General features: G+C 37.1%; 1 protein-coding gene across 1 annotated transcript in view; it reads left to right on the top strand.

Annotated features, from left to right (window-relative positions):
* Nucleotides 1-27,289, top strand: part of CENPC (centromere protein C) — a gene marked incomplete at its 5' end in the record, with an annotated part of 91,689 nt that overhangs the window by 13,644 nt on the left and 50,756 nt on the right. Inside the window, 4 exons of the mRNA XM_079716564.1 lie at nt 7,063-7,168; nt 17,814-18,096; nt 19,353-19,568; nt 23,327-23,937. Coding sequence (XP_079572690.1) covers nt 7,063-7,168; nt 17,814-18,096; nt 19,353-19,568; nt 23,327-23,937 — 1,216 coding nt within the window. The remainder of the gene's footprint in view (nt 1-7,062; nt 7,169-17,813; nt 18,097-19,352; nt 19,569-23,326; nt 23,938-27,289) is intronic.

Genomic DNA, 27,289 nt, shown 5'->3' with positions numbered 1-27,289 from the left:
ATTTTACCAAATACATTGATTAGCTCTAGTAGTTTTCTCGTGGCATCTTTAGGATTCTCTATGTATAGTATCATGTCATCTGCAAACAGTGGCAGTTTTACTTCTTCTTTTCCAATTTGGATTCCTTTGATTTATTCTTCTTCTCTTATTGCTGTGGCTAGGACTTCCAAAACTATGTTGAATAATAGTGGTGAGAGTGGACATCCTGGTCTTGTTCCTGATCTTAGAGGAAATGCTTTCAGTTTTTCACCACTGAGAAGGATGTTTGCTGTGGGTTTGTTGTATATGGCCTTTATTATGTAGAGGTAGGTTCCCTCTAAGCCAACTTTCTGGAGAGTTTTTATCATAAATGGGTGTTGAATTTTGTCAGAAGCTTTTTCTTCATCTATTGAGATGACCATATGGTTTTTATTCTTCAGTTTGTTAATGTGGTGTATCACATTGATTGATTTGCGTATGTTGAAGAATCCTTGCATCCCTGGGATAAATCCCACTTGATCATGGTGTATGATTCTTTTAATGTGTTGTTAGATTCTGTTTGCTGGTATTTTGTTGAGGATTTTTGTGTCTATGTTCAGCAGTGATATTGGTCTGTAATTTTCTTTTTTTGTGATATCTTTGTCTGGATTTGGTATCAGGATGATGGTGGCCTCACAGAATGAGTTTGGGAGTGTTCATCTCTGCAATTTTTTGGAAGAGTTTGAGAATGATAGGTGTTGGAGAATTCAACTGTGAAGCCATCTGGTCCTGGACTTTTGTTTGTTGGAAAATTTTTAATTACAGTTTAGATTTCATTACTTATGATTGGTCTGTTTATATTTTCTATTTCTCCCTGGTTCAGTCTTGGAAGTTTGCACCTGTCTAAGAATTTGTCCATTTCTTCTGGGTTTTCTATTTTATTGGCATATAGTTGCTTGTTGTAGTGTCTTATGATTCTTTGTATTTCTGTGATGTCAGTTGTAATTGCTCCTTTTTCATTTCTAATTTTTTTTTTACAAATTTATTTAATTATTTTTGTCTGCGTTGGATCTTCGTTGCTGCACGTGGGCTTTCTCTAGTTTTGGTGTGCGGGGGCTACTCTTCGTTGTGCTGTGCATGCTTCTTATTGCGATGGCTTCTTTTGTTGCGAAGCACAGGCCCTAGAGTGAGTGGCTTCAGTAGTTGTGATTCATGGGCTCAGTAGTTGTGGCTCACGGGCTCTGGAGTGCAGGCTCAGTAGTTGTGGCGCACGGGCTTAGTTGCTCCGCGGCATGTGGGATCTTCCTGGACCAGGGCTTGTACCCATGTCCCCTGCGTTGGCAGGCATGATTCTTAACCACTGTGCCACCAGGGAAGTCTGTCATTTTTAATTTTACCGATTTGAGTTCTCTCCCTTTTTTTCTGATGTCCTGGCTAAAGGTTTATCAATTTTGTTTATCTTCTCAAAGAACCAACTTTTAGTTTTATTGATCTTTGCTATTATTTTCTTTATTTCTATTTCATTTATTTCTGGTCTGATCTTTATGGCTTCTTTCCTTCTACTAATTTTGGGTTTTCTTTGTTCTTCTTTCTCTTGTTGCTTTAGGTGTAAGATTAGATCATTTATTTGAGAGTTTTTTTGTTTCTTGAGGTGACATTGAATTGGTATAAACTTCCTTCTTGGAACTGCTTTTGCTGCGTCCCATAGGTTTGGGGCCGTTGTGTTTTCATTGTCATTTGTTTCTATGTATTTTTTATTTCCTCTTTGATTTCTTCAGTGATCCCTTGGTTATTTAGCAGCACACTGTTTAGCTTCCATATGTGGTGTTTTTTTTTTTTTTTGCAGTTTCTTTCCTGTAATTGATTTCTAATCTCATAGCGTTGTGGTCGGAAAAGATGCTTGATACGATTTCAGTTTTCTTAAATAATCCGAGGCTTGATTTGTGACCCAAGATGTGATCTATCCTGGAGAATATTCCATGTGCACTTGAGAAGAAAGTGTATTCTGCTGCTTTTGGGTAGAATGTCCTATAAATATCAATTAAATCTGTCTGGTCTATTGTGTCATTTAAAGCTGGTATTTCATTACTTACTTTCTGTCTGGATGATCTGTTCTCTGGTGTGAGTGGGGTGTTTTAAGTCCCCCACTATTATTTTGTTACTGTTGTTTTCCCTTTTTATGGCTCTTAGCATTTGCCTTATGTTTTGAGGTACTCCTGTGTTGGGTACATAAATATTTATAATTGTTATATCTTCTTTTTGTATTGATCCCTTGATCATTATGTAGTGTCCTTCCTTATCTCTTGTAACAGTCTTCATTTTAAAGTCTGTTTTGTCTTATATGAGTATTGCTACTCCAGCTTTCTTTTGACTTCCATCTTCATGGAATGTCTTTTTTCATCCCCTCACTTTCAGTCTGTATGTGTCCCTAGGTCTGAAGTGGGTTTCTTGTAGGCAGCATATATATGGGTCTTGTTTTTGTATCCATTCAGCCAGTCTGTGTATTTTGGTTGGAGCATTTAATTCATTTACATTCAAGGTAATTATTGATACCTATGTTCCTATTACCATTTTCTTAATTGTCTTGGTTTGTTTCTGTGGGTCTTTTCCTTTTCTGCTTAGAGAAGTTCCTTTCACGTTTGTCATAAAGCTGGTTTGGTGGTGTTGAATTCTCTTAACTTTTGCTTATCTGTAAACATTTTGATTTGTCCATCAAGTCTGAATGAGATCCTTGCTGGGTAGAGTGATCTTGGTTGTAGCTTTTCCCTTTTATCATTTGAAATATATCCTGCCACTCCCTTCTGGCCTGCAGAGTTTCTGCTGAAAAATAAGCTGATAACTGTATGGGAATTCCTTTGTATGTTATTTGTTGCTTTACCCTTGCTGCTTTTAGTATTTTTTCTTTGAATTTAATTTTTGTTAGTTTGATTAGTATGTGTCTTGGTGTGTTTCTCCTATATAGGACTCTCTGTGCTTCCTGGACTTGGGTGGCTATTTCCTTTCCCATGTTAGGGAAGTTTTTAACTATAATCTCTTCAAATATTTTTTCTGATCCTTTCTCTTTCTTTTTTTCTTCTGGGACCCCTATAATTCAGATGTTGGTGCATTTAATGTTGCCCCAGAGGTCTCTGAGACCCTTCTCAATTATCTTCTCTCTTTTTTCTTTATTCTGCTCTTCAGCAGTTATTTCCACCGTTCTTTTTTTTTTTTTTTTTTTTTTTTGCGGTACGCGGGCCTCTCACTGTTGTGGCCTCTCCCGTTGCGGAGCACAGGCTCCGGACGCGCAGGCTCAGCGGCCATGGCTCACGGGCCCAGCTGCTTCGCGGCATGTGGGATCTTCCCAGACCGGGGCACGAACCGGTGTCCCCTGCATCGGCTGGCGGACTCTCAACCACTGCGCCACCAGGGAAGCCCATTTCCACCGTTCTATCTTTCAGCTTACTTATTTGTTCTTTCGCCTCAACTATTCTGCTATTGATTCCTTCTAGAGTATTTTTCATTCTAGTTATTATGTTGTTCATCACTGTTTGTTTTTTAGTTCTTCTAGGTCTTTGTTATATATTTCTTGTATTTTCTCGATCCATGCCTCCATTCTATTTCTGAGATTTTGGAACATCTTTACCATAATTACTCTGAATTCTTTGTCAGGTTGGTTGCCTATTTCTTCTTCATTTATTTGGTCTTGTAGGTTTTTACCTTGCTTCTTCATCTGTAACATTTTTTTGTTGTCTCATCTTTTTATTGTTTTTGGTGGGTGGGGCTGTGTTCCTGTCTTACAGGTTGTTTGGCCTGAGGCATCCAGCACTGGAGCTTGCAAGCAGTTGGGTAGAGCTGGGTGCCAAGATGAGGAACTCTGGGAAACCTCACTGTGATTAATATTCCCTGGGGTATGAGGTTCTCTGTTAGTCTAGCAGTTTGGACTCAGCATTCCCACTACAGGAGCTCATGCCTGACCCCCAGCTTGGGAGCCAAGATCCTGCAAGCTGCATGGTGTGGCAGAAAAACAAAACAAAAAAACACAAAAGGCAAAAGTATAACAAAGAATAAAAAATAAAATAAAATTAGAAAAGTAAAAAATTTTTTAGAAAAATTATATATAAATGAAACAACAACAAGGTAAAACAGAACCAGAACAGGAAGGAAAAAAAAAAGAAAAAAACCCAAACAAACCAGAGAAGACCTTTGCTGTGGGGTGGCAGGACCTAGGTTCAGGACCCATGTGGCTGGAAAAGTCCCTGAGGGGGGCTTCCCTGGTGGCACAGTGGTTGAGAGTCTGCCTGCTGATGCAGGGGACACGGGTTTGTGCCCCGGTCTGGGAAGATCCCACATGCCGTGGAGTGGCTAGGCCCGTGAGCCATGGCTGCTGAGCCTGCGCGTCCAGAGCCTGTGCTCTGCAACGGGAGAGGCCACAACAGTGAGAGGCCCACGTACCGCAAAAGAAAAAAAGAAACAGTCCCTGAGGGGACCTTAAGTGTAGGGGTTTTGGCCTGGGACCCCAGCAGACTATCTAGGGGCCGAGAGGTTGGGGGAAACTCTGGCCACATTCCCCTCTGATTCTCCAATCCCCTGAAGGTCTCTCCCTGTCCCGCCAAACCCTTCACCATGGGTGGGCCCCTCCTGAGCATGGGAACTCCTCCCTTCCCCCAGCCACCCCTCAGGGCACTGGTCCCAACCAGCCTCTACTTTCCCTCCCGCATGTCCTACCGGGTCACTTGGGGGTTCTTCCTGTCCCCATAGGTGTCTGAGGTCCCCCACTAGTGCCTTGTAGGTGCTCTAGCTATGTGGAGACATGAATTCCATGTCCTCCTACTCTACCATCTTGACTCTGCTCCCCCCCATACATCCTTTAACAACTCTTCTGTTTGCAGGCCCTACCTGGAGCCCCTCTTTTAGAGGTGCATTGTACCTTGAAAAATTGAACTTATGGGTTTCTCCTTAAACATAAATCTGTCTGCTTCTGGGCTTACTTCATTGTTAGCATGTTTCTGGTCTTTCTGGGCTGCTTAGTTGGTACTGATCTGCTTTCCAACCTAAAGAAGTTTATTGATGTCTCTCATCTACTCCCTTCTCTTTCTCTTCATCCTTCTGGGTTTATACATTTAAAACAATCCTTAGTGGGACTTCCCTGGTGATGCATTGCTTAAGAATGTACCTGCCAATGCAGGGGACACGAGTTTGATCCCTGGTCTGGGAAGATCCCACATGCCGTGGAGCAACTAAGCCTGTGTGCCACAGCTACTGAACCTGCACTCTAGATCCCACGAGCCACAACTACTGAGCCCATGTGCCACAACTACTGAAGCCTGTGTGCCTAGAGCCCGTGCTCCGCAACAGGAGAACCACTTCAATGAGAAGCCTGCACTCTGCAATGAAGAGTAGCCCCCGCTCACCACAACTAGAGAAAGCCTGCGCACAGCAACAAAGACCCAATGCAGACAAAAATAAATAAATAAATAAAATAAATAAAAAAAAAAAAAGAATGCATTAAAAAAATCCTTGGTGAGGTTTCAAAAGGGAGTAGAATATAATGAAAACTTGCTTTTGTTACTTTATGTAATTGAGTTCCATAGTGTATCCGCTGAACTAGCAATGTAGTGGCTCCCTTATTTACATATTTCCCTATTGGTAGATTTTTAGATTTTTTTTCCCTCTATTCATTATAATAATGATGTAGTGAACACCTTTGTCTATGCCTCCTTGTTTGCATTTGTAAACTGAATTTCTCTAGGATATGTACTTTTGAAACGAAATTGTTAAGTATTGTCAATTTTTTCTTCAGAATGGTCTATTAGTTTACTTTCCCACCTGTAATATGTGAATGAGATTTCTCTTTTCTAGAATTAAAAAATTTACAACTTGATATATTTCAAATTTTCAAAAGAAAGCATGTTATGTACATAAGGTATTAAAAATAACATAAATGAACATCCACGTGCCCATTTCTCAATGTCAGAAATACCAGTACCTTTGAAGCACCTGTGTGCCCCTTTGTGATCTTACTCTTTTGCCTCTCCTCCCTGCACAGCGGTAACCACTGTTTTGAATTTCATGTTCATCATTCCCATCTTTTGCTTTATAGCTTTACCACACGTGGGTGTGTGCTGACATTTGTGTCAATATTTCTTTCACTACTTGAGACAGGTCCTACTACCATTCACATGCTGGGTGCTTCACTAGATAGAACTCATGAGACTCCACTTGTAGTTAGTTGTACTCATGACTGAGATTTGTTATAGGCATATAGTCAGGATACACAGCCAGATCAGTAAGAGAAAAGTACGTTATCAGGCAGAGTATGGTGGAATCCATGTCAGGCTCTCCAAAGGGGCCACACAGAGTGCACTCTTTGCATCCAGCAGTAAAATGCTATAAAACATGTACAGTCTTTCTGCCCTGGGAAGCCTTTTGAGATTTAGCCTGTTTTTATTGGGAGCTGGTTATATTGGTACGCTCTGCCCACCAAAATTCTGTATTCTCTGAAGGAAAGAAGGAAGGTGTTCACCATAAATCACATTGTTTATACAAACAGTCTAGGCAGGCTGGCATAGCAGGTTCCAGTTGGTAATGGAGGAGACATTCTGAAAGCCAAGACTCTGTGTGCCAGCCAAGGGCTAGTCCTGTAAGCAGGTTTTTAAGTGATCAGGCCTGGTGCATTAACTCTTTCCTGCATAGAGTGAATCTCTAAATACTATATATATTTAGTGTTTTACATGTTTTTGCATCTATTCTGAACTTAACGTAAATGAGATTATATACTTGTGTGACTTGCTTTTTTTGTTTAACATAATCATATATGCTGTAGTTTATTCCTTTCACTGTTGTATTTGTGATATTGTGATATATGACTATACGGTAATTTATTTATCCAATCTTCTGGCAGAATAGGTTTTTAAAAGCTGTTCAGAGCAACATTGTTTCTGTGATAGGTTATATGAAATTTCAGCTTTTCTAGATAATACGAAATTGGTTTCTAAGGATTTAAGTATGCAACTTTACCAGCTGGTTTATTGTTTTTAAAAATACTTTTTTTTCAATTTAAGAACAAATGTGTTTAATCAAAATTGGTAATTTAATAGAATAGATCTAATGTTGTATCTCTTTTAGACTCAGTGCCAGAAATCACATCCAAAGTCAGGTACAGTTTCTTCAAGGAAGAAAGAAGCCCCTCTGCAGTTAGTTGTGGAATCAAGTGAAGCTGTCAACAAATCAGGTTGGTAGCATCCCCATGGGTGATACTTGCCTAGATATATTTAAAGAGTTAGGGGCTTCCCTGGTGGCGCAGTGGTTGAGAGTCCGCCTGCTGATACAGGGGACACGGGTTCGTGCCCCGGTCCGGGAAGATCCCACATGCTGCGGAGTGGCTGGGCCAGTGAGCCATGGCCACTGAGCCTGCGCATCTGGAGCCTGTGCTACACAACGCAAGAGGCCACAACAGTGAGAGGCCTGCGTACTGCAAAAAAAAAAAAAAAAAAAAAAAAAGAAAAGTTAGAAATGCTGAAGGTAGCACATATGTCAGCTTGAGTGACAAGGTCAGGGTCAGCCTAGGCAGAATTGTGAAATGGATGAAGTTGTTTCTGAGTCCCTCTCAAGTCCACTGTCAGTGTATTTAAAAAAAAACAAAAACAAAAAACATGAGTAAGTTTTTTTTTAATTTTATTGAAATATAGTTGATTTACAATGTTGTGTTTAATTTCTGCTGCACAGCAGAGTGACTCAGTTATACATATATATTCTTTTCCATTATGGTTTATCATAGGATATTGAATATAGTTCCCTGTGCTATATAGTAGGACCTTGTTGTTTATCCATCCTATATATAATAGTTTGCATCTGCTAATCCCAAGCTCTCAATCCTTCCCTCCCCACTCCCCCTCGGCAACCACAAGTGTGTTCTTTATATCTGTGAGTTCATTTTTGTTTCATAGATATGTTCATTTGTGTTGTATTTTCAATTCCACATATAAGTGATATATGTTATTTGCCTTTCTGACTTACTTCACTTAGTCTGATAATCTCTAGGTCTATCCATGTTGCTGCAAGTGGCATTACTTCTTTCTTTTTAATGGCTGAGTAATATTCCATTGTATATATGTGCCACATCTTTATCCATTCATCCAACAGTGGACATTTAGGTTGTTTCCATGTCTTGGCTATTGTAAATAGTGCTGCTATGAACATAGGGTTGCATGTATCTTTTCGAATTATCGTTTTGTCTGGGTATATGACCAGGAGTGGGATCGCTGGATCATTTGGCAACTTTTAGTTTTTTTTTTTTTTTTTTTTTTTTTTGTGGTACGCGGGCCTCTCACTGTTGTGGCCTCTCCTGTTGTGGAGCACAGGCTCCAGACACGCAGGCTCAGCGGCCATGGCTCATGGGCCCAGCTGCCCCGCGGCATGTGGGATCCTCCCGGACCAGGGCACAAACCTGTGTCCCCTGCATTGGCAGGTGTACTCTCAACCACTGCGCCACCAGGAAAACCCTATTTTTAGTTTTTTGAGGAACCTTCATACTGTTTTCTATAGTGGCTGCACCAATTTACATTCTTACCAACAGTGTAAGAGGGTTCCCTTTTCTCCTCACCCTCTCCAGCATTTATTATTTGTAGACTTTTTAATGATGGCCATTCCGACCAGTGTGAGGTGGTACCTCATTGTTGTTTTGATTTGCAGAATAATAAGTTTTATCTGATTATTATGTGGTTTTTTGTTTTAGTGATAGGAGCGTTGTTAATAGGATGTCGTAAGAGACATTAACTAAGAATTATTATAGGGACCATAGCTTTAAGAGTTTTCAAATAGATTTTTCTTTTCTTTTCTTTCTTCTTTTTTTAAAAAAAATATTTATGATCTCATACAGTTTCTGTGGGTCAGGAATTCAGAAGCAACTTAGTTAGGTGGTGCTGGCTTGTAATCTCATGAGGTGGTAGTCAAGATGATGGCCAGGGTTGCAGTCATCTGAAGGCTTGACTGGGGCTAAGGATGTATTTCCAAGATGACACTTATGTGGGTCTGTTTGCTGGCAGGAAGCCTTAATTTCCTCCCATGTGGGCCTCTCCATGGACTCCTTGAGCATTTTTTTTTTAACTAAGGTATAATTTACATAATACTAGTTTCAGGAATACAACATAATGATTTGATATTTGAATATATGTGGTCAGTGTTCTTTTTCTCTTTGTTGCATTTTGTTGCATTTCCTTCAGTCATTTATATGTGCTGCCAGTTTTTAAAGTTTTATTTGCATCTTTCAAATTAGAAAAGTCCTTCATTTGAGGTGAGTCAAAGATTTAAAAGAAAAAGCTACTAATCATTACTCCCCTCATCCTGCTGAGGTAGCCTTAAATCCTTCCATATCTTCATTGGTGCTCCTGAATGAACACATATATAAACGTGTGTGTGTGTGCACGCATGCTTTCAGAAGAGGCTTTTACAATTTCCTTTTATACCAGCAATGTAAGAAAGTACCTTTCACCTGATAGAGTATTTACTATTCTATTGAAATTTTTGCCAATTTGATCAGTATTAAATGATCTCAGTGTTACTTTAGTGATTACCACTGAGTTTGAACACCTTTTCATAAGTTTACTGGCTATTTGAAATACCTTTTTATCTTTTCATATCCTTTGGCCATTTGTTTTTTCTAATTTATGAGAGATCTTTAAATTGAGTGTCTGTAACTGTTTATCTGTAATTTGTATAATTTATCTGTTATTTATCAGATATTTTTCCAAATGATCCCTAGACTATTACAGATTTTGGTTATAGTATCTTATATGATGGATGACATTTTTTATTTTAATTGTCAAATGTGAAGTGTGTGGGTTTTTTTTTCAATAGCTTTTGAGTTATGGTCAGTTTTGCTAGTTCCTTTTATTAATTACATAATCCATTCTCATATGAATGTGCTACTTTTATCATGTCTTAAATCTCATATATCATTCAATATACTTTTTTTTTTTTTTTTTTTTGTGGTACGCGGGCCTCTCACTGTTGTGGCCTCTCCCGTTGCGGAGCACAGGCTCCGGACGCGCAGGCTCAGCGGCCATGGCTCACGGGCCCAGCCGCTCCGTGGCATGTGGGATCTTCCCAGACCGGGGCACGAACCCGTGTTCCCTGCATCGGCAGGCAGACTCTCAACCACTGCGCCACCAGGGAAGCCCTCAATATACTTTTGAATTTTGGTCCATTTGTTTATTCTTAATGTCAACACAATACTGTTTTACTAATTGTAGTTTTATAGCATATGCTGATATAAAGGTATCTGTTTATATATCTAGTTCTGATACATGCCACTATTCTGCCATTCTTAGACCTTTTAAATTTCTATGAATTTTGTTTATTCAGTTTCCAGTAAAATTTTGTTGTGATTTTAACTAAAGTTGCATTTAATTTGTATAGTAATTTTGTGAAAATTCATATTTTTGCATCATTTAGGTTTTCTACTTAAGAACAAATATGTCTTATATATTTATGTCCTTCAAAAGTGTGTGAAGGGTACTATCAGTAGCATGAAAGGATAACCCACAAAATGGGGGAAAATAATTGCATATAGTATATCTCATAAGGCAGTGGTCTCTAACCTTTTTGGCACCATGGAGCGGTTTTGTGGAAGACAATTTTTCCATGGACTGGGGGTGGGGGGGGCGGGTGGTTTTGGTATGATTCAAGCACATTACATTTATTGTGCACTTTATTTCTATTATTATTACGTTGTAAGATCTAATGAAAGAATTATACAACTCACCATAATGCGGCATCAGTGGGAGCCCTGAGCTTGTTTTCACTTGCCAGTCACTGATAGGGTTTTGATATGAGTCTGCAAGCAATTGATTTATTATGGTCTCTGTGCAGTCAGAACTCTTTGCTAATGATAATCTGTATTTGCACCTGCTCCCCAGTTCTACCTCACATTAGATTCTCATAAGGAGCATGCAAGCTAGATCCTTTGCATGTGCAGTTCACAGTAGGGTTCGTGCTCTGATGAGAATCTAATGCCACCGATGATCTGACAGGAGGTGGGGCTCAGGTGATAATGCGAGCGATGGGGAGTGGCTGTAAATACAGGTGAAGCTTTGCTCGCTCACCTACTGCTCACCTCCTGCTGTGTGGCCCTGTTCCTAACAGGCCATGGACCGGTACTGGTCCGTGGCCTGGGGGTTGGGGACCCATGTAATAAGGGATTTATATCAAGAATACATAAAGACTTCCTGTAACTCAACAACAACAAAAATAAACATCCCAGCTGAAAAGAGGACTTGAATAGACATTTGTCCAGTTGGCCAATGAATGTGTTTTTCCTGCCTTCACTAATCGAGTTTGCTTTCAGACTTGCATGTCTTTCAAGTGGCTTGTAACCTGAACAAGATATTTGCCTGAGTTGTTTTCTGGGAACTTCAAGTCAGCTGCATCTAGTTTGTGCTGAGCTGGTTAAGACTGAATAGGATCACCCTTCAACTGGTTATGCTTAAGGGTCCACTCCAGTAGCCTTTTGACCGTGCAGAGGCCTGTGCAGAGTGATGATTATTGCAACTTTTTTTCAGTCACCTTTCCCCAAGCTCCCCGCGCCTCAGATCATCTTGTTTGGCTGCCTTGCAAATAAACCCTCTCTTTACTACAAAACCTTGTTGTCTCAGTGTTTTGGTTTGCTATGCATCTGGCAAGCTGATAACAACTACATGAAAAGTTGTTCAACATTGTTAGTCATTAGGGATATGCAAATCAAAACCCCACAGAGATACCACTTTATACATATTAGGATGGATATTATTACTTTTTAAATAAAATAAAAGATGTTGAGGATGTGGAATTTATAGAAACCCACATGCATTATGCAGCCAGTGGAAAACAGTTTGGTGGTTCCTCAAAAAATTAGATATTAAGTAGCATTTCTACATCTAGGTTTATATTCAAAAGAATTGAAAACAGGGACTCAAACAGATACTTATACCCCAGTGTTCATAGCAGTATGATTCATAATACCCAAAAGGTGGAAACAACCAAAGTGTCCCATGAACGAGTGAATGGACAAACAACATGTGGTACATGTGTAGAGTGGAATATTATTCAACCATAAAAAAGAATGAAGTTCTGATGCATGCTACAACATGGAAGAACCTTAGAAACATTATGCTAAATGAATATACTTCTGGACTTTCCTGTTGTCTTTCCCTTAGTGATTTCTAGTCTTGATTTCTTTATGGCATAGCATATATACACTATGTCATTTTAGTTCTTTTAAATTTGTAAAGATTTGTTTTATTTGTTTTATGACCCAAGATATTGTCTGCCTTTATGAATGCTTCATGGGCACTTGAAAAACAAGTATTCTGTTGTTGAGTGCAGTTGACCATAAATGTCAATTATGTTGTATTACTAATTTTTATACATTGTTTGATGCAGTTTGCTAAAATTTTGAGAATTTTTTGCATCTAAGTTAATGAGAGATAGTGGTCTGTAGTTTTCTTTTTTATGCTGTATTTGTATGGTTTTGGTATCAAGGTAATGCTCACCAACCTTATAAAATGAGTTGGAAATTATTCCCCCTTCTAATTCCTAGAAGGGATTATGTAAAATTGATTTTAATTCTCTGATTTTTTGGTATAATATTCTCCAGTGATATCATCTGGTCTGTGGCATTTCTTTTTCAAGAGCTTTTAAGTTACAAATTCAGTTCTTTAATAGTTATAGGACTATTTAGGTTATTTATTTTATCTTGGCACATTTTTGATAGTTTATGATTTTTGAAGAATTGGTCCATTTCTTCTAAGTTGTTGAGTTTATCAGCGTAACGTTGTACATAGTATTACTTTGTTATCCTTTTAATGGCTGCAGGATCTGTTGTGATATACCATTTTATTCTGGATATTGTTGATATGTGTCTTTTTGCCTTTGTTAATTTTGTTACAGGATTATCATTTTTATTCACTGTTTTAAAAGAACTAGCTTCTTGTTTCAGTAAGTTTTTATGTTTTCCTGTTTTTAGTTTCATTGAGTTCTGCTCTTATTTTTTCCATTCTTGTCCTTGGTTTGGGTTTATTTTGCTCTGTTTTTTTAGTTTTTGAGGTAGAAACTTTATTTTATACTTTGGTTTATAATCCAGTACTATTTTATTAAATTTGTTACTCAAAGTGTTCCAGCTTTGGCCATTAGAAAGCTCTTTCACTGGCTCCTATACCCCTTTGATGGACCCCATTTTTGTTGTTATTGCTGTTGTTTTTGAACACTTCCTTACCTTCTGGAATTACAGGATGCTCCAGGCTCAACTTACCCTAGAATCAGCCATTTCTCCAAGGAGCCAGTGGTTCCTTTTACTGGAGAATGGTATTAGGAACCAAGATCTGGGTGCTAGGTGTGCTGTTTCTCCTGGGGTGTAATGCTTCAAGACTGCCTCAACTGACAGAGCAAGGAAATATATGTGTGTATGGTAACCGGTATATATAAACATATCTATAAATATTTTTCTGTGTAACTGTATCTGTATTAAGTTAAACATGAATTCATATTGATGTTTCCAACTGTAATTTATTACCACATGGATTATTATTCTTGCTTCTTTGCCTTGCTTATCTGTAAACGTCCACTCTGTGTGTAAGAAACTTGGCACTTACCACTCACCATCCACCTACTTAACTTTTTATTCCTATATACATGTATAACAGTATCAGAATTGTTGACTTAAACCCATGGCAAACCATTTTATCTACTGGAGTACAGTGCTTATGTACAATTTCTTTATTGTACTTAATTTACAATATTGTGTTAGTTTTAGGTATACAGCAAAGTGATTTGGTTATATATATATGTATATATGTACACATACATATACTTTTTTCTTGATTCTTTTCCATTATAGGTTATTATAAGATATTGAATATAGTCCCTGTGCTACACAATAAATCCTTGTAGTTTATCTATTTTATATATGGTAATGTGTATCTGTTAATCCCGTACTCCTAATTTATCCCTCTCCCTCCTTCCTCTTTGGTAACCAGAAGTTTGTATTCTGTGTCTGTGAGTCTGTTTCTGTTTTGTTTTATTTTTCAGATTTCACGTATAAGTGATATCATATAATATTTGTCTTTGTCTGTCTGACTTAATTCACTTAGTATGACAATGTTATGTACAATTTCTTTAGCTTTTAGTTTTACAGACTATTCATTTCTAACCTTACTTAGGTCAGCATTTTTCCTCACCCCGTAAGTGAGGTTGTATGTATCATATCATATCATATATCATATCATATCATATGATATAGAATGTGGTATATGTAATACTGTGTGACTTCCAAGGTTAGGACGTAAAAGGCTTCTGCTTGGCTCCTTCCCTTTCTCCTTATTGCCCTCTTAGGATACACTCTACCTTATAACCCAGACATCATGCTGTGAGGAAGCCCAAACTAGCCTACTTGCAGACATACATAGACAGCAATATTCCTTCGGCCTGCAGCCAGCCTCAGATGTTAGACATGTGAGTAAGCAAGCTTTCAAATTGTTCCAGGCCCCAGACTTCATGGAGTAGAGACAAGTCATCCCTGCTGTGCCCTGCCAAATTCTGGCCCCACAGAATAAGTGAACATAATATATGGTTGTTTTATGCAGCCAAGGCATGGAGTTACTTATTATGCAGACAGAGTAACTAGAACAACTCCCTAATTCCCAACTGACATACTGTTGTCATATATTTTATTTCTGTTATCCTCTATTTTAATTCTGCTATGTATTTTGATATCTTTTATCTCTATAAGACTTTATTTTTGTTTTAATCAGTCAGTGTTTATATTTACACATACATCACTGTTTGTGCTCTTTATTCCTTTTTAAAAAATGATTTTAAAAAATTACGGTAAAATAATATAACAAAATTTACCATTTTAAACATTTTTAAGTGTACAGTTCTTTGGCATTAAGGACAGTCAGGTTGTCCAACTGTCACCACCATCCATCCACAGAACTTATTCATCTTGCAAAACTGAACCCATTAAACAATCTCCCCCTACCCCCCAGCCTCTGGTAACCACGCTTCTACATTCTGTTTTTGAATTTGACTACTCTAAATACCTCATATGAGTGGAATTGTGCAGTTTTTGTCCTTTTGCAGCTGGCTTATTTCACTTAGCATAATGTCCTCAAGTGTCAGCCAGGTTGTAGCATGTGTCAGGATTTCCTTTATAAGACTGAATAATATTTCACCGTATGTATACCATATTTTGTTCTGTCCATTTATTCATTGATGGACATTTAGGTGGTTTCCACCTTTTGTGTTTTGTGAATAACGTTGCTGTGAGCACAGATGTACAAGTACCTCTTGCAGCCCCTGCTTTCAATCTTTTTGGATATATAGGCAAAAAAGGAATTACTAGATCATATGGTAATTGCATTTTTAATTTCTTGAGGAACGACCAAGCTATCTTCCATAGTGGCTGCATCATTTTACATTCCCACCAGCTGTGCACAAGGGTTCCAGTTTTTCTATATCCTCACCAACACTTGTTAACTTGTTATTTTCTCCCTCCCTCCCTCCCTCCCCATCCTAATGGGTGTGAAGTAGTATCGCATTGTGGTTTTGATTTGTTCATCATTATCGTCATTAGGGAATTTTAAATTAAAACAACAGTTAGATACCACTACACAACTATAATGGCTAAGATCCAAAAGCTGGGTCTCTTTTGTAACTCCTATTTATTTGAGAGTTTCTGTCTTTTCATTTGTTTCAAGAGAATTTATAATTGAATGTTAAGACATTTTTTTTTTTTTTTTTTTTTTTTGCTGTACGTGGGCCTCTCACTGTTGTGGCCTCTCCCGTTGCGGAGCACAGGCTCTGGCCACGCAGGCTCAGCGGCCATGGCTCACGGGCCCAGCCGCTCCGCGGCATGTGGGATCCTCCCGGACCGGGACACGATCCCGCGTCCCCTGCATCGGCAGTCGGACTCTCAACCACTGCGCCACCAGGGAAGCCCCGTTAAGACATTTTTATGGTGGTTGCTTTAAATAAATTCTTGTTAAATAATTCCAGCATCTGATTCATCTTGTCCATTTGCATCCATTGATCGTATTTTCTTCTTCAGATTGTGTTTTTTCTTTTTTTTTAAATTTTTATCATGATGAATCATTTTGATTGTATCCTCAACATTTTGGTTATTATGTTAAGGGACTCTTCATTGTATTTCAGTCATTTGTTATAGTTGCCCTGTTTTGGTTTAATGTGAAGGCTCTTGCCTATTTTTGTGGAGTTTATTTCCAATGACGTTTAAGTGTTTAGAGTTCTAGCAGTGGTATTTTGGTTTGTTTCATTTTCTGATGCTACAGGGGATTCACCACATTATCCGTTGTTGCTTAAGGCTTGAGGTTCCTAGCAAATATACCTTCTTCCAGCTTTCAGAGTTCTGTTATTATTGTTTGTTTAAGTTGTACTTAAAGGGAGAAGCAGGGAAAAGTGAGTCTATGTAATTTTGTTCCAGAACCAAAAGCCATTTTGGCTTATTTTAAATTTTTAATCTTTTCTTTTTGAGAGTATGAATCAGTATGAGTACTACCCAGCCATTCTACTTTTTCTTTGATATTTGAAGGTTAAGGGTTAAGAGAATATATATTTCTCTTTATATAGCTATAAAGATATATATGTCTAATATATATTCTCTTTGTATAGGTATCAAGATGTATGTGTATATAAATATTCTTCTTATATATACATATAAGATATATTTTATATATCTATATATGTATCTGTTCTATATGTATATGTGTATGTATATGTATAAAAATGTGCTCATCTAGCTACCCTAGTTTACCCAACTCTTAACCTAAAGATTGAATCTCATAATTTTTCTAGGATTACCTGTTACTTATTTTAGCTATGTAAAGATTTATTTAAATCTTTAAAAGAATTTTTATTTTATTGTGGTAAGAACATTTTATTATTTTTTTTAAAATTTTATTTATTTTTGGCTGCATTGGGTCTTTGTTGCTGCGCATGGGCTTTCTCTAGTTGCGGCAGGTGGGGGCTACTCTTCATTGCAGTGTGCTCATTGCGGTGGCTTCTCTTGTTGCAGAGCATGGGCTCTAGGCACGTGGGCTTCAGTAGTTGCAGCACATTGGTTCAGTAGTTGTGGTGCATGGGCCCTAGAGTGCACAGGCTTCAGTAGTTGCGGCACGCAGGCTCAGGAGTTGTGGCACACGGCCTCAGTAGTTGTGGCTCGTGGGCTCTAGAGTGCAGGCTCAGTAGTTGTGGCGCATGGGCTTAGTTGCTCTGAGGCATGTGGGATCTTCCTAGACCAAGGCTCGAACCCGTGTTCCCTGCATTGGCAGGTGGACTCTTAACCACTGCACCACCTGGGAAGTCCCAGTAAGAACATTTTTACATGAGATCTTCCCTCTCAACAGATTTTTAAGTGTACAGTAGAGTATTGTTATGTATAGGCACAATGTACTTTAGATCTCTAAAACTTATTTATCTTGTATAACTGAAACTTTACACCTGTTAATTAACAACTCCGAATTTCTCCCTTCTCCCAGTTCCTGGCAACCATTATTCAAATCTCTCCTTCTCTGAGTTTGACTATATTCAAATCTTGAATAAATTTACTATATCAATAAAACTGTGAATTTTCTATGTTTGAGGATTTTATTCATTTTAGAACTGTGGAGCATGGACCAAATACACCTTTCAGTTTATTAATTTCATAAATTAGAACTCTTAAAGTACTTGTGTATTTTAATCCTTGATCTTTGATTATAAACTTAATGACCTGTGAGTCTTCTGGAAACTTTCTAATTAAATTGTTGCTGTATTTTAAAAAGCACATTTTGTTCTAGTATTATTATTTAAAGAGTTTTTAATACCTTCATGTAATTTTCTTCTAGTTCAGGCCCATGAGTTTCATCAGGAAATTTTGGAAACTGATGTTCATTCTAACAATACATCTGACTCGAGAAAAATGTCAAGTAAAAAACTAAAAGATCATCACAATGAAGCTGATGAGGAATTTTACTTATCTATTGGCTTACCTTCTGATCTGGATGCAAAAGCATCTTTATTGAAAAAGACTATTCCATCTGTTGCCCAAAAGAGAGAGACCTATACTTCTGAAAATTCAGTAAATATGCTGCCTTCAAGTACAGAGATTTCTCATAAAACCAAAAAAAGGTGAATTTTTGTTTATTTAAATGATATTAATCTTACTGTATTTTATCTTTTATGTTAAAAAGTGGGTAATTTAGTCTTTTAGGTATTTTATAGTAAGTATTGAGGAATATTAACATGTTTTGAGAAAAACATAACATACATTCAGTATATATTCAGTTTATATTTAATATGGAAGGCCTTAAAGTGTTCTTCAGAGAAGTTTGGGGGTAAACTTTTCTATGGTCTATGGAAAAGCATGTTTTTTTCTTTTTTCTTTTCTTTAAGATTTTTATTTTAAAATACTGTAGACATACAGAAGATAACACAATAGGCACTCACATATTCAGATTTGACATATGTGAATATTTTGTTATATTCAGATCTTTCTCTTTTTAAAAAAAATGTTTTTTATTGAAGTATAGTTGAATACAATGTTGCATTAATTACTGCTGTACAGCATAGTGACTCAGTTATACATATATATACATTCTTTTTCATATTCTTTTCCTTTATTGTTTATCACAGGATGTGTTTTTTTTCCTTATAATAAGTTTTCTATAACTTCCTAAGAGAAACAATTTGTATTTTCTCTATGTTATTTCTAATTATAAGGGTAGGTATATATCAGGTCATCTGAGGGTAGCAAAGAGTAAGTTTTGTTGAGGATGAGTTGCGGTAAACCCACATCCATTTCTTGGGGCTTTCCCTTTGACCTTTAAGAAGCAAAATAGATTGTTCAAGGTCCTTTGCTATTGGGAACCTCTGCCATGAGTGTAATATCTTTCTAGGGTCTTGTGTGATTCTTGGAGCTGAGGAGTTAAGTACATTCTAAGATTTTGCTATTCACAGTGTGATCTGCAGCTCAGGATCGAGGGCAGTGGCATTATCTGGAAGCCTGTTAGAAATATAGAATCTCAAACCCTATGCTAGACCTACTGAATCAGAATCTACATTTTAATAAGATTCTCCAGATGGTTCAAATTCATATTAAATGTTTGAGAACTAGTGTTCTAAGCTACACATTTCCTTGTTATATGATTTAGCCATTCTTTTTCTCTCTTATTTTTTTCTATCAACAAATACAAAATTTAATTTTTCTGAGCAATTTGCCTTGTGTATGTTGTGTAAGAGAAACACATCAGCATTTATAATTTTTAAATAAAGGCCCACTGGAAAATTTTGTAAGCAGTTGTATTGTCACTGTAAGGGAGTTCAGGAATACTTATAACTCAACAAATGGTGGGAACATTCATCATGTCTTCCTTTTAACCTTTTAGGTTAAACTTTGAAGATAAAGATGATTTGAATAAAGTAGAAGTAACGAATAAAGTATCAGAAATAGAGGATAAAGTATCAGAAGGACCACAAGAGAAGAAACAGTTAGGAACATCTCAAAAAAGAATACAAGATTCAGAATGTGAAGATCAACCACAAGCTAGAAAGAGTTTTTCAACATTGTTTTTAGAAACTGTAAAAAGAAAAAGTGAATCCAGGTGAGTTATTAAGAAATGGTCCACATTTTTCTTTCACATTCTTTGAACAGTATCTAAGGATTCTTAGTGATATTTAACTAGAAGTTAATCTTAATTGACACAATTTTTAATTGAAATTATGTCTAACCCATAAGGAGAGAGTAGTTTCTTACCAGTAAATTAATCCCAAAGCCATCATTTAAGGGATATTAAATTAGATGTGAAAGAAAAGTTTATTCAGCTTTCATTGCTTCTGTTCATCAGCACTTTCTAGTATGTATGAGATCAAAGAATAAAGACAGTATTTAGAAATAAAATTATGTCAGGGTGCCTGTATTCCACTGTTAAGTGTTTTAAATATTTTTTCTATTTCTTTTTTTTTTTTTTTTTTTTTTTAGTTTCTGCTTTATAACAAAGTGAATCAGTCATACGTATACATCTGTTCCCCCATCCCTTCCCTCTTTCTGTTTCTTTTGATTGTGTTAGTAAAAGGATAGTCCTAAAATAAGTTTTAATCTGTTTTTGCCTACTTAAAAACCTTTGGTGGTTCTACAATATCCATACAGTGATTCTTAACTGGCTGCACATTACAGTTAATTAGAATTAATAGCAGCTAGGGTTGAGAACCACTGGTCTATAGAATAAACTTGAGATCTGTCAGCTGGTATTTAAGGCTTTCACTGTCACTAGTGAACTGTTTCTACCAACTTGTCATACATATTTGCAGTTGTCCTGGCTTTGGCATGCCTTTTCCCCTTGTCGTATGCCAATTTATATTTTATTCTAAGGTCCATGGTAGGCTTCTGATTTTTTCCAAGTCCCACTCCAGTGTTTTTTAAAATAGTTCTTGCCTTGTATTATAGTTTAGCTATTTTATATATCTTTCTTAGTAGGTTAAGACATAAGCCCTTCTTTCCAGGAGTTTAGTTTCTTTTGTGTTTTCTGTGAGATCTATCAGAATGCTAGTGAATATATTAGGAAGGTTTTATAAAAAACATATTGAATGAATGAAATTCCTCTTTGGTTCAGTCTGTGTTCCATAGTTGACTCCTCCCTCCCCCCACCCCTCCAGTCTTCCTCCCTCTCTCCCTGCCTTTGTGTGTGTGTATATATATACAGTATATATATATATACATATATACAGTATATATATATACATATGTATATATGTGGCCTCTTTTATCCCTTGTATGGATGTTGCCCCATAATCTGATAGAAATACGTTATACTTAGAGGCTAATTATATCTATGTCCAAAAAAGTAATTAAGTATTTTTTAATGTGCTGGGTTTTTTTTTTAATAAACTAGTGAGTAAAGTGTATGTTTAATTGCTGTAGCCAGATGTAACTACTCACTATTACTTGTGCTTTCCTGCTCCTTTTCTGTGCTTATGCTCTTCCTTATGATGGTCTTTCTTGTATTTCCTCATGACCAAATCATATCCATTCTTCAAGATCCAACTCAAATGCCACAGAGTCTTTCTTGATTTTTTCCACCTAGCCAGAAGTCATCTTTCTCTATTCTCAATTTTAATAGTGTTGTCTAGTCCATTTGAGCTGCTAAACAGACCATCACAGTCTGGGTGGCTTACAAACAACAGAAATTTACATTTCACAGTGCTGGAGGCTGGGAAGTCCAAGATCAAGGCTCAGGTAGATTCACTGTCTGGTGAGGCTTGCTTCCTGGTTCATGGATGTCTGTCTTATTGCTATAACCTCAAATGGTAGAAGGTAGTGAGGGGGCTTTCTGGGGTCTCTTTTATAAAGATACTAATTCATTTATGAGCCATTCCACCCTAATGACCTAATCACTTCCTAAAGTCCCCACCCTCAAATACCATCATCCTGGGGATTAGGTTTCAATTTATGAATTTTTGAAGGGTGTAAACATTTGATCTATAGTAAGTGTCAAAGTTGTTTCCTAAGGATATCTTTGGTTTGAATAACCTTGAAGTTATGGAAGTCTCTTGAATAGAGGAGTGGATTTAGAGAGTTCTTGTTGGCTGGTTTGGGAAGGCTTTATTTTTAAATACTTAGCATTACTTCTTTAATATATAGAATTAATAGATATTACAGATAACATAAAATAAAGCAAATTAAACATTTATATCAGAGTGGCTTTTTCTTTAAGTGCTGAAAAATAATATTTCTATTTAAACATGGTCTTCTATTTATATATTATGTGGTCTATTTATAGTGACTTTGCTTTTTTATTAGATTTTCTAGAGTTTTCTAATTATATAAACTTGTAAGAGTCTACCTATTAGAAGACAGTATATTTCTTAGCATATATGTGTATACATTTTTTTTTTTTTGGTGGTACGTGGGCCTCTCATTGTTGTGGCCTCTCCCGTTGCGGAGCACAGACTCCGGACGCGCAGGCCCAGCAGCCATGGCTCACGGGCCCAGCCACTCTGCGGCATGTGGGATCTTCCCGGACCGGGGCACGAACCCGTGTCCCCTGCATCGGCAGGTGGACTCTCAACCACTGCGCCACCAGGGAAGCCCAATTTTTTACATTATAAGATTTATCAGGGGTTTGAGATTAGAGAAGTAGAGAAGGCATTTTCATTTTATAATCTTTTTTTATATCTTAAAAATGAGAAAAAAAAAACTAGACATGATAATCCAGTTCTTCCATTCTTCCTTTTCTTCTACTGTGTATAAAAATAGTTAAGCATCCTTACTCAAGTGAAAAAGGCAGAAACAGGAGTGTATATGCTGGCTTTGGAATTTGGATGTTTACCCTAGGTGTTTATTTTTGCATATTCACTCCAATATGTGGTTTGCTCAAGGCTGTTGTCATAAAAAGGAGGGAAGTGCAAAATGACTCCATCAGATTACCATCTTTTGAATAATTCCATCCTTCTTTAGAAAACTTTTCCAACTAATTGGAAGAGATGCTGTGTAATCCCAGTGTGCTTACCTTTCTAGATACACTTCATTTATTTCTATACTCTGATTACAGTATTAAAACACATATGAAAATGTGTGAATTATCCAACTTGGAGTGAATTTTTACATAATATAATTTAGTCTGTAATTTTGTTGTGTTTTCTTAGACTATTAGACTAGAAGGTATCTCAGAAATAATCTTGTTTTGGATGTTAAGGGATTCAGGCCCCAAGAGACATCTATATAAACAAAATTTAATATAACATTATATATAATAATGGCATGCATTTTTGTACTATAAGTCAATGTATCTGGGCTATATTTATACATCTCTGGGTTTTATCTGTTTAATGTATGTAATGAATGGAAGAATGCCAAATTAGTTGATGCAGTAGAGATTCCTTCCAGCTCTAAATTTCTGTGATCCCATTAGGGTAATAAATGAGTATGCTCAGATATTATAGAAATGTAAAAGGAGGGAAGAGTTTTTAAAAAAAACTATTTATTTACTTATTTATATTTGGCTGCGTTGGGTCTTAGTTGCGGCACACAGAGTCTTTCGTTGTGGCGCGTGGGCTCATTGTGGTGCATGGGCTTCTCTCTAGTTGTGGCGTGCGGGCTCAGTAGTTGCAGCACATGGCCTCAGTAGTTGTGGCGTACAGGCTTAGTTGCCCCATGGCATGTGAGATCTTAGTTTCCTGACCAGGGATCGAACCCACATCCCCTGCGTTGAAAGGCGGATCCTTAAGCACTGGACCACCAGGGAAGTCCCAGGAAGGATTTTAATGGGGAAGGAAAAATTGAGGAGACATGTGAACTGCTCTTTAAAGCAAAGGTAAAAGCTTTACTTTTTGAGCTATTATTTATTGTAACATTCTGTTTTAGTTCTGTTGTTAGGCATATAGCAACTGCTCCACCTCAGTTATCTCCTGCAAATAATATGAAGTTATTAGAAGATGAATTTATAATTGATGAATCAGATAAAAGTTTTGCCAATCAACCATGGATTACTATACCAAGAAAGACTGGGCCTCTGAAACAATGCACAGTATCTCCTGCTGAGAGCACTGTACTCCTTCAAAGGAAGAAGTCAAGAGAAAAACATGACAGTGTATCATCTACAGGTTTGAAAAGTGGCAAACATCCTGGTAAAGCTCACCCAGTAGAGAAATCTCAGTCTTCTGAACAAAAAATACTCGGTGGGAGTTGTGCTTTGACAGATGAAATGGGAAATAGTTGTAAATCTTCAAAATATGAAATGTATTCTGAGAATGCAAAAAAATCATCTGGAAACAAAAGGACTATAAAACAAAAACGGGGAACAAAATTTAAGGCCAGTGTAGTTGAAGAACAAGTTGACATGGAACAATCTAAAGGTAGAAATATAAATATATCACATATTGCCCAAGACAGGTTACAAAGAAATTCAGACCGAAATATGGACGAGGGTGAAGAGATAAGTGTTCACACTTCCAAAAAACAGTTGCTACCTCTGGGTAAGTATTTATATGTATAAATACTTATAACGTGAGCATTTATATGTAATATAAAGTGGTAGAATATTATTCTACCACTTTGTGTTTTTGTGATACTCCTATTTAGCTTTGGGAAGTAGGCAAAGTAAACTTAAATCTATACAGAGCCTCAAAAGCCTACAAACTCTTTTCTAGAATCTCTTTATTTTACATATAATTCAACTCCAGGTCAACTCCAGGTCACTTGACTTTTGTGTAGCTTCTAAAACGGCAGCATATATAAAGGGAAAAGTAAAAGGTAAAGGCTTAGTAAACCAGGTGGTTACCATAACACAAATAAGACAGCATCATATATTCTTGAGGTTTATTAAAATATAAATTGGGAAAAAATTAAGCTAGTGGGGCTAGTTCTTGTAGATAAAAATTAATACTCTTCTATTCCATTATTTACTCATTATTTATTTATTATCCAAACTGGGACATTTGAGAATGGGAGAGGATGTCAGGACAGTAAGCATAAACTGGGATTGTCCTGTCAAACCAAATATGTCAAACCAAAATATGGCCACTCTTCTTATGTCATCACTGTATAGTGATTGAGATTTGTAATGGTGACACTATCATGAAGAAAAGATCGATTTGTACTTTTTGTATCACTTTTTTTTATTGAAGTATAGTTGTGTTTCAGATGTACAGCAAAGTGAATCAGTTATACACGCGCACACACACACACACACACATATTCTTTTTCATGTTCTTTTCCCTTATAGGTTATTACAAAATTTTGAGTATAGTTCCCTGTGCTATATAATAGGTACTTGTTGGTTATCTATTTCATATATAATAGTGTGTATATGTTAATTCCAAACTCCTAATTTATCTGCCGTTCCCCCCACCTTTCCCCTTTGGTAACCATAAGTTTGTTTTGTATGTCTGTGAGTCTATTTCTGTTTTGAAAATAAGTTCTTTTTTTTTTTTTTTGGTAGATCCACATATAAGGGATGGTATATGATATTTGTCTGGCTTACTTTGCTTAGTATGATAATCTCTAGGTCCATCCATGTTGCTGCAAATGGCATTGTTTCATTCTTTTTTATGGCTGAGTAATACTCCATAGTGTATGTGTGTATGTATGTGTGTGTGTGTGTGTGTGTGTGTGTATACACACATACATACACACATATATTATACATTACACCTTCTTTATCCATTCATCTGTGGATGGACATTTAGGTTGCTTCCATGTCTTGGCTATAGTAAATAGTGCTGTAGTGAACATTGGGGTGCATGTATCTTTTCCAATTACGGTTTTCTCTGGATATATGTCCAAGAGTGGGATTGCAGATCATATGGTAACGCTATCTTTAGTTTTTTTTTTAACATCTTTATTGGAGTATAATTGCTGTCTTTAGTTTTTTAAGGAACTTCCATACTGTACTCCACAGTGGCTGCACCAATTTACATTCCCACCAACAGGGTAGGGAGGGTTCCTTTTCCTCCACACCCTCTCCAGCATTTGCTATTTGTAGACTTTTTGATGATGGCCATTCAGACTGGTGCGAGGTGATACCTCGTAGTTTTGATTTGCATTTCTCTAATAATTTACAGTGTTGAACATCTTTTCATGTGCCTCTTGGCCATCTGTATGTCTTCCTTGGAGAAACGTCTGTTTAGATCTTCTGCCCATTTTTTGATTGAAATTGTTTGTTTTTTTGATACTGAGCTTCATGAAGTGTTTGTATATTTTGGAGATTAATCTCTTGTTGGTTGCTTAGTTTCCAACCAAATATTTCCAATGCGGAAATATTTTCTCCCATTTTTGGGTTGTCTTTTTGTTTTGTTTATGGTTTCCTTTACTGTGCAAAAGCTTTTAAGTTTAATTAGGTCCTATTTGTTTATTTTTGTTTTTATTTTCATTACTCTAGGAGGTGGATCCAAAAAGATATTGCTGTGATTTATGTCAAAGAGTGTCCTGCCTATGTTTTCCTCTAGGAGTTTCATAGTATCCAGTCTTAAATTTAGGTCTGTAATCCATTTGAGTTTATTTTTGTGTATAGTGTTAAAGAATGAAATTAGAACATTCTCTATCTGTGGCTGACAAGTTTTCCCAGCACCACTTATTGAAGAGATTGTCTTTTCTCTATTGTGTATTCTTGCCTCCTTTGTATTGTTTTGCAGTACGCGGGCTTCTCACTGCTCTGGCCTCTCCTGTTGCGGAGCACAGGCTCCAGACGCGCAGGCTCAGCGGCCATGGCTCACGGGCCTAGCCGCTCTGCGGCATGTGAGATCTTCCTGGACCGGGGTACGAAACCATGTCCCCTGCATCGGCAGGCGGACTCTCAACCACTGCGCCACCAGGGAAGCCCCCTAGCCTCCTTTGTAAAATTAATTGGCCATAGGTGCGTGGGTTTATTTCTGGGATTTTTGTCTTGTTCCATTGATCTGTATGTCTGTTTTTGTTCCAGTATCATACTGTTTTGATTACTGTAGCTTTGTAGTATAGTCTGAAGTCCAGGAGCCTGATTCCTCCAGCTCTGTTTTTCTTTCTGAAGATTGCTTTGGCTATTCGGGGTCTTCTGTGTTTCCATACAAATTGTAAAATTTTTTGTTCTGGTTCTGTGAAAAATGCCATTGGTAATTTGATAGGGATTGCATTGACTCTGTAGATTGCCTTGGGTTAGATAGTCATTTTGACGATACTGATTCTTCCAATCCAAAAACATGGTATATCTTTCCATCTGTTTTGTCATCTTCGATTTCTTTCGTCAGCATCTTATAGTTTTTGGAGTACAGGTCTTCTGCCTCCTTAGGTGGTTTATTCCTAGGTATTTTATTCTTTTTGATGCAATGGTAAATGGGATAGTTTCCTTAATTTCTCTTTCTGAACTTTTGTTAATGTATAGAAATGCAACAGATTTGTGTTTTAATTTTGTATTCTGCAACTTTACTGAATTCATTGATGAGCTCTAGTAGTTTTCTGGTAGCATCTTTAGGATTTTCTATATATAGTATCATGTCATCTGCAGACAGTGACAGTTTTCTTTCTTTCTTTCCAACTTGGATTCCTTTTATTTCTTTTTGTTTCCTGATTGCTGTGGCTAAGACTTCCAAAACTATGTTGAATAAAAGTGGTGAGAATTGGCATCCTTGTCTCGTTCCTGATTTTAGAGGAAGTGCTTTCAGCTTTTCACTGTTGAGTATGATGTTGGCTGTGGGTTTGTCATATATGGCCTTTGTTATATTGAGGAATGTTCCCTCTATGCCCACTTTCTGGAGAGTTTTTATCATAAATGTGTGTTGAAGTATATCACTTTTTAAGTAATAGAAAAGTTATTTCTTACAGAAAGAATTTTCTCCAGAATAGTTAATGGAA

The sequence above is a fragment of the Hyperoodon ampullatus genome (genome assembly GCF_949752795.1).
Source record: "Hyperoodon ampullatus genome assembly, chromosome: 1".
NCBI lineage: Eukaryota > Metazoa > Chordata > Mammalia > Artiodactyla > Ziphiidae > Hyperoodon > Hyperoodon ampullatus.
The sequence above is the reverse complement of the archived record's forward strand: the minus strand, read 5'-3'. Positions and strand labels throughout refer to the sequence as shown.